The following is a 7160-nucleotide window of genomic DNA, read 5'->3' as shown; positions in this document are numbered from 1 at the left end:
CCTCCCCTAAATCCACTCAAAATGTATCTCCATCCTTTATCTCATACATTGCTGTCTACCTTAAAATGAATAAATGTAATGTAAATATATACTATATATTCACCAATGTGAGAGAGAAATAAAAAAATAGGAGGAGATGTGGTTCGAGTATTTAGGAGTGGATGGTCTTAAAATGTCCGCTACACTCTGCCCTTTCGATTGACACCTTGTTTGACCCAATAGGAGCTTCCATGCCCCGTTGACATCCCTCTAAAGCCAACTAGGTCTGTGCGTCCTGCCCCAACCCCCCCCCGCCCCCCCCGCACGCCCCCCCCCCCATGCTAATACCTCATATGTATTATGTATGTCTCTGTGGAGCCTCTGTGGAGCCTTCAAAATAAAAGTCGATTGCGCAATATGGTTGAATGGTTGACAGAATCAGTGTTCTTTGTGCGCCAATCCTGGGAATCAGATAAAGCACTCCAATGTGTTCATGCTTCAGTTTTTGTGTTTCAGTAATACTAATTAGGGATTTAGCTAATGTATATGATCGTTGTAAGTACCACCTTTCATTAGAGATAACAATTATGAAAAATAATAACTTTTTATCCTAAGTATTTGACCTTGGTTACAAAGGGTCATTTTGGAGTCTCCAAAAGGCCCTTTTAGAAAACGCCTGGATGTACTCTTATAAAAACATGTGTCAAATATGAATATATTGTGGTATTATGTTTGACTTTTGATTTGAATTGGGTAAGGCTTCAACCTGTGGTCCAATTTTGTCTTCCAGCTAATACCTACCACCTCTAGGCCTCTTCAGGCCTCTGTTTTCAATACAAAATCTAGGCGGAAATAGAAACTTTAACTTTCCTTGTGTTCAAGCTTCTATTACTCAACACTAGTAGGACTAACAGGGGTCCTGACAACAGGGTAAATAACTTCAGTGTCAGCTTTCAAAAGAGACCATTTACATGCATGTACTCCAAATGGTTCAACAACAGCTTTCAATTTACTTAGGGTATGCTGTTTAGGCGTTTTCAGGCAAATTTAACAGGATTCCAGAAAGGTTAAACTGACATTTAAATTCACAACGTTATTATGAACAAAATTATTTCCTTTCCATATTCGCCACAGAATTAGAATGAAACGGAGTGGAATCTTTGAATGCAATTTGGTCCCTTATCACTTTTTGACACAGGTCAACTTTTAAATGATGTAACTTCAGTTGTGATGAAGATATGAGTGATTTAAACAGATTTGTATTCAGGGGAGTTTGTAGTTTCCAAATATGTATTGTAGCGGGTTTGCACGGTTAAGATTAGCAATACTTAATTTATAATAAAGTATGTAGTTCTTGGGGGCACCACCTCTTATTTGTTAAAGGGACACAGGAAACATTGTTTAACCTTATTGAATAATAGCCTTCGTAATAATCAGTCTAATCTTAAGTAGTGAATTCTATGACAGTAGGGCAGATCAGAGACGTGAGAGATAAGCGAGTATTATACACAATGATTTATTTAGGAAAATGTAATTATAAATATAGCTGCAAGCAGCAATGAGGTGGCCAAGCAGTCAAATGACCCATAAAACATGTTAGACATCCTCAGAAGAGGGTTACGAGATAACGCAACAAGTTTGGTGTGAATCCATCAAAGATTTGCTGAGATACTCCCAGCTCGCCGGTCTCCCAGCATGCGCAACCCGCCCTCTCCAGATGATTCAGAACACGGCGGCCCGTCTGGTCTTCAATCTACCCAGACGCTCTCATGTTACCCCGCTCCTCATCTCCCTCCACTGGCTTCCCATCACGGCCCATATCAGATTCAAGACTCTGGTACTGACCTTCCGAGCGGTGAACGGGACTGCACCCGACTACATCAAGTGTCTCCTCCAGCCTTACACCCCCCCCCCCCCCCCCCCCCACCTCGGTCTTCTTCTGACAACCGTCTGGTGGTCCCACCGCTCAAGAGCGCCCGGTCCCAACACAAGCTCTTCTCCTGTCTGGCCCCCCAATGGTGGAATCAACTCCCCACCTCCATCAGGGACACTGACTGTCTCCCCACCTTCAAGAAAAGGCTCAAGACGCACTTGTTCTGGGAGTACAACGGCACTTAGGAATGCTTGGCTGGACCTGATGTTAGTTTCCTCCAGGATCACAATGACTCGTATTGAGAGACTTGTTGCTCTTGTTGGTTAGTTGTAACGGTTTCAAATTCTTGTACTCGCTGTGAAATATTTTTACTGTTGATTGTTTTTTCTACAGGTACACTTGCACTTTTTGAGTTTCATGTTGTTCAATTGTAACTTGTTTAACTGCATGCTCTTATGGTTCTTCCCTTTGGCACCTATTTGGTTTTCCACAATGTATGCTTCATGTTTTGGCTGCTCACAATGTTTGGGGCTATCTCGTTGTTATGATCAGTGACCTATGCTCTTTTGTAAAGCTCTCGCTTGGAAGTCGCTTTGGATAAAAGCGTCTGCTAAATGCATAAATGTAAATGTAGATACGATGTAGATACCAACTTCCTGTTTGCTGGCTTAACGGCACATTTTGATTGGCCTTACCGGGCAAACGGTTTTGAAAATCCAAAGAACATATGATGGCTTTTGTGAGGCTTGGTCTGAAGATGATCTCTGCCACATTTGGTGAAGATTGGAATACATTTGTAGGAGGAGTAAAGATTTTTTTTTTTCAGTAATTCAAAATGGCGGCCGGATCAATTCGGCTGTCATCACAAATTATCATGTGTCACACATGGGATGTCCCAAGATATCATGAGACAAAGGAATCATTTAATAAAGGCAAACAAATCAACAGTTATTGGCCAAAACACATTTTTTCATCCTGCGGCCACGCCCAGTGATCACATGACACCAAATTGTTTGACCCTCAGATGAGGGTTCCGAATCATCATACCAAGTTTGGTGTTGATTTCTCAAGGATTGGCTGAGATATGACCCAACTTCCTGTTTGGTGTCTTTGCTGCCTATTTTGATTGGCTGTACCGGACAACCGTTTTTGAAAATCAAAAATCCTTTCGAAATTTTTAGTGAGGGTTGCTGTGACGATAATGTGTGCCAATTCTGGGGAAGATTTGACAAAAATTGAAGGAGGAGAAGCGAAAAAACGTTTTTCCTTAAAATTAAAAATGGCGGAACCGGAAATTGGCGTCATAGGGTGTGTTGAACTCGTCTTGATCCAGGAAATCCAACGGTACCTCATATTGGAAAATCGGTCATACGGTTCAAAAGTTACGTGTGTAAACACAAGTCCAACTTTGACCCGTTGGTGGCGCTAGAGTGCTCGAATGGGAGACATGAAACTTGGTGAAAATAAAGAGGGGACTGTCCTCAAAGAGTGTGCCAAATTTCACAACTTTTTACCGTACGGTTCTAGGGGCTGCCATAGACTCCAATGGGAGAGGAAGATGATTAATAATAATAATAATAACTAGAGAGGGTACAATTTCTGGGGAAATTGTAGGGTGTGCTTGCTTGCGTCGGTTGCACAGGGGTCCGTTTTTGAATGACATTTTTACAACTGATATTTCTGTATACTTTATATAAAAATACATACTTATTATTTATAAAGATTACATACATTTAAAAGCATTTTTTTTTGCTGCTCATTTACAACTGAAAATACGAGTGAAGTGTAGAATAAAATAGATGTCTTATTTCACCTGCAAGAGGCAGCCTCATCGTTGAATCAAAACGAATAAATTTGTCAGACCGGTGTAAAAATTGACCTAATCTCTATGACTTAAACATCCTTTTAAGTTTTCCCTTCTCGTGATATTTTCAGGCATTTAGCCTACTCATATTGCATTCATTCATTAATAAAGAAACCCCTTTTAAGATTATTCTACGACGTTACCGGCAGTAGAAGATGGAATCGCGATTCAAACAGTACCATCTGCTAACTGAATATGCCCCCAAAATAAGCTTGACATTTATTTAGTGGAAAATCGCTCATTCATAAAAAGCTCACTGGTAGCGATCATTGTCAGTAACAACGCAAAATGCGATATAGCCCTGTGTGGAGAAGCTGCCCCGGTAAATTCTACTACTGTACAGTACAGTACTAGACTACTGCTGTGTTCGTCTTGGTAGCGATTGCGTTGGTTGAATTCAATTTAACGTTCCGTTGTACGGTTTAGGCTGAAATTAATTATTTTCATGAACAGATTGACAAAGTTAAGGCTGTGGCAATGAAGTTCAAGTTAGTAGTCAGATAGTTTCACCTATTGAAAGACTTTTGATTTAAGTAAGGGGAGTGCCGAACATGTTCTGTCGCCGTTTGACTTCCTACAGCTGTGTAGATGTTTTTGTAGTGTGTCTCGCGTAGGCTACAGCGTTGCAGTGAGCAACACTGGTTTGAAACCACAGGTACTGATAATTTCACCAACAAATCGTTTACTTGTAATGTCATAATAAATACTACAACGAAAATGTATTTGTGATAAATGTTTATTTTAACGATTGAAAACAGATGCATCATAGACCACTGTAGTGTGTGTTGCCCGGGCAACAGAGGCTAATGTCATGCTAATGCTTCAGTGAAATAGTAGACTACCGTTCCGAAAGTAGATGTGGGCCTACTTCCTTAATAATATCAGCTAATATTGTACATTTCACAATTGTGTTTCACATCACAAAGTAAAATGAGTAAATAGTTATCACCCTGGCCTCTTTGCTTGTGGCGTTCCAGCTGCCTTGCAGTAAAGCTATAGTTAGCCTAGCTATCCCCCAAGTTAACAGATGCGAAACGAATGTTCTGCTACAGGTAGTCACGCGTGTTTTCGTGATGTTAGTGACGTAGTGACGTTAGTAACGTCAGTGACTGTGGCTAGCAAATTAGCCACCGTTAGCTTCACTTTTCGCCACAAAAACTTAACTTCAGCCTAAACCATGCAACGGAACGTAAATAAAAATACAAGCAACTCAATCGCTACCAAGACGAAACTTTTGACACCTAGGTTGTCTATGTAGGCCAAATATTGACAAAGATTTAGGGGGGCAAAAATAAATAATATTAATAAATATATATGTGAGAGAACAAAGGTTGTGCTCTCGCCGAAGGCTTGAGCACACCCAATAATTTCAACGCTGATTGGTTGTCTTTGCTCCTTCAAAGCAATCATCCACCCAAATATCACACTCATCTTTAAAAAGATAACACCAGAGCCTGTTCCACTTGGAATCCACTGTTTAATGTTCATCCGGTCAGAATAAGGTGCGTGCTTGCTTTTTTGAATTCGAAAAGAGACCCCCAACCCACAAAAAATCCAGTACAAAAAGGAGTTGTGCTATTTCCCCATCTTTGTTTCATCTCCACATCATAACTTAAGTATTCATTTAAATAGAAGGATTTTAATTCTCATGGGCACTTTAGGAGATATGAAACAAACAAAAACTATTTGGGACTACTAAATGTGTCAGTGGTTTTTGAGGTGGTCATTCTTTACACAAGCTTTGAATAGCTCTCCCAGCGGAACGAGTCATTCCGGAGCACTTTGGCCAATTTCTCATTGAATGGCGTGTAGAAGTCCCTCAGGATCTCCTTGGTGATGGGCAGCATGGGTCCCAGGTTCTTGTCGGCTGGTCTCCTGGTGTTTGACGCTGGGCTTCTGGTGATCTCTGCCTCCTTCTGCTCCGTCAATGGTCCTGTGACATGCATGCCCACACATATGTAAGAGAGAGAAAGAGATAGAGAAAAACAGAGAGTTTTTAAAGAGTGTTAAAAAAAGGTTTGCTCAGGACGGTCCGTACCCATCCTTACCCCACCATCTATTTTTCCTCCTAGATGAGGTCTCCGTAGACATCTTCCATTATCAGGGCTGCTAAGTGGCCTGTTGTGCCAATAGCTTTTGGTACAACAACATTCAATTACCTCTGCACTTGGAAACTACTCTGCTAGTTCACCACATAGCTTAGCGCAGCATTATACAGACTTAATACTTTGTGGAGCCAATCACACCATTGCTGGTGCCGGCATCCCTTTTAAGAGTGGAGGCAGAGATTTGGGGCAATTAGAGCTTGGGTTGAGCAGGTGTGACAGGAGGGCCGCAAGCGTGCACACCACATGCACACACCTCCCCAATTAAGAGTGAAACCTTGACTGCTGAGTGTGAGCAGGTCAGGTGATGGAAACCAGGGGTTTTGTTCTTCTTGTGGACAGGATAATTGTTAGTCTGTTGCTAGGCAGGTTTGATGCTAGACTAGAACTGACCGCTTCCTGACGGTATACTGTAGAAACATAACAATACACTGTATGCCGTGCATTGTGGGTTGCAATATTATAGTAACCTTCATAAGGGGGGTACTAAAGACAACATATACTGTGTGTCTCTAGTAGCTTTGTTCCTTAATTGGCATCTTTACACAGACTATTGTTGAACTGAACTTACCCAAGTTGAGAAAATTAAAGACTTTGTGCATTGTGTATTTCCGATTGGAGGCATGGTCTTCCAGGCGCAGGACCAAAATCTGATTTTTGCTGAAGACCGTCAGCCAGTCTAATATGTACACAATGTACAGACCAACCTGCAACCTGACCTGTGGACACACATCAGAGACAGAGTCTGAAAGACTTCTCCCAGTCCAAGCAATTTCCTGTTCAGCATAGAAATACAACTGACAAAGGAACACAGGCGCGTTACAAAGTCTTCAGAGGGTAAGGGAACTGGAGGAGAGAGTGAGGGGCTAGAGGAGATTATTGACATTTGATTGTTTTATAGCTAATCTGGGCCGGATTGTAGCTGAAAAATAAAAGTGTAATTGTCAAAGTAGAATATCAAAAATGGTTTTCATCTTTAAACACATTCTTCTCACATCTTTTCCAGGCTAAATGGCCACTCAAACTGGAGGTTCATCAGACAGCATATGATTCTCCTCGGTTGTTGTTGTTGATTCCTCTTTAAATTCCTTGCTCAGCTGTCTGTTCTCAAGCCTTTATCAAATATGTCACAAGCACAACAGCTCCCCACAATGCAGCTCACATGGTCTAATAACTCAGAGATATATCAGCCAATGCACAATTAGGCCCGGAGAAGAGAATGTGCCAGCTCCTAAAGGGGAAAATAAAAGCTTCTCAAGCCAGCAGAGAGGGATGGTGGGTTGGGTGGAGGCCAAAAAGGGATGAAGGGGAGAGTTGGAGGGTAGAGATGGAAGGAGGG

The 7160-nt window shown here is 41.6% G+C and overlaps 1 protein-coding gene and 1 long non-coding RNA gene across 4 annotated transcripts in view; one reads left to right on the top strand and one right to left on the bottom strand.

The window, feature by feature from the left end:
- Positions 1 to 5304: 5304 nt before the first annotated feature.
- Positions 5305 to 7160, bottom strand: part of LOC134031211 (carbohydrate sulfotransferase 15-like) — a 69496-nt gene continuing 67640 nt past the window's right edge. Inside the window, exons 7-8 of one of the 3 annotated variants that reach the window (XM_062474756.1) lie at positions 6393 to 6540; positions 5305 to 5649 (exon numbers count right to left, since the gene is read on the bottom strand). In XM_062474756.1, coding sequence (XP_062330740.1) covers positions 5447 to 5649; positions 6393 to 6540 — 351 coding nt within the window. In that variant the 3' untranslated portion in view covers positions 5305 to 5446. Of the gene's footprint in view, positions 5650 to 6392; positions 6541 to 7160 lie in introns of those variants that run through there. The other 2 variants (XM_062474757.1, XM_062474758.1) reach the window with 2 other exon arrangements.
- On the top strand, positions 5583 to 7102 carry LOC134031233 (uncharacterized). The gene is made up of 2 exons (XR_009931858.1): positions 5583 to 6658; positions 6828 to 7102. It is a non-coding gene; the product is annotated as an uncharacterized LOC134031233 (long non-coding RNA).

The sequence above is a fragment of the Osmerus eperlanus genome, chromosome 12 (assembly GCF_963692335.1).
Source record: "Osmerus eperlanus chromosome 12, fOsmEpe2.1, whole genome shotgun sequence".
Classification (NCBI taxonomy): Eukaryota; Metazoa; Chordata; class Actinopteri; order Osmeriformes; family Osmeridae; genus Osmerus; species Osmerus eperlanus.
Note: the sequence above shows the minus strand (reverse complement) of the source record. Positions and strands in the feature narration are given on the sequence as shown.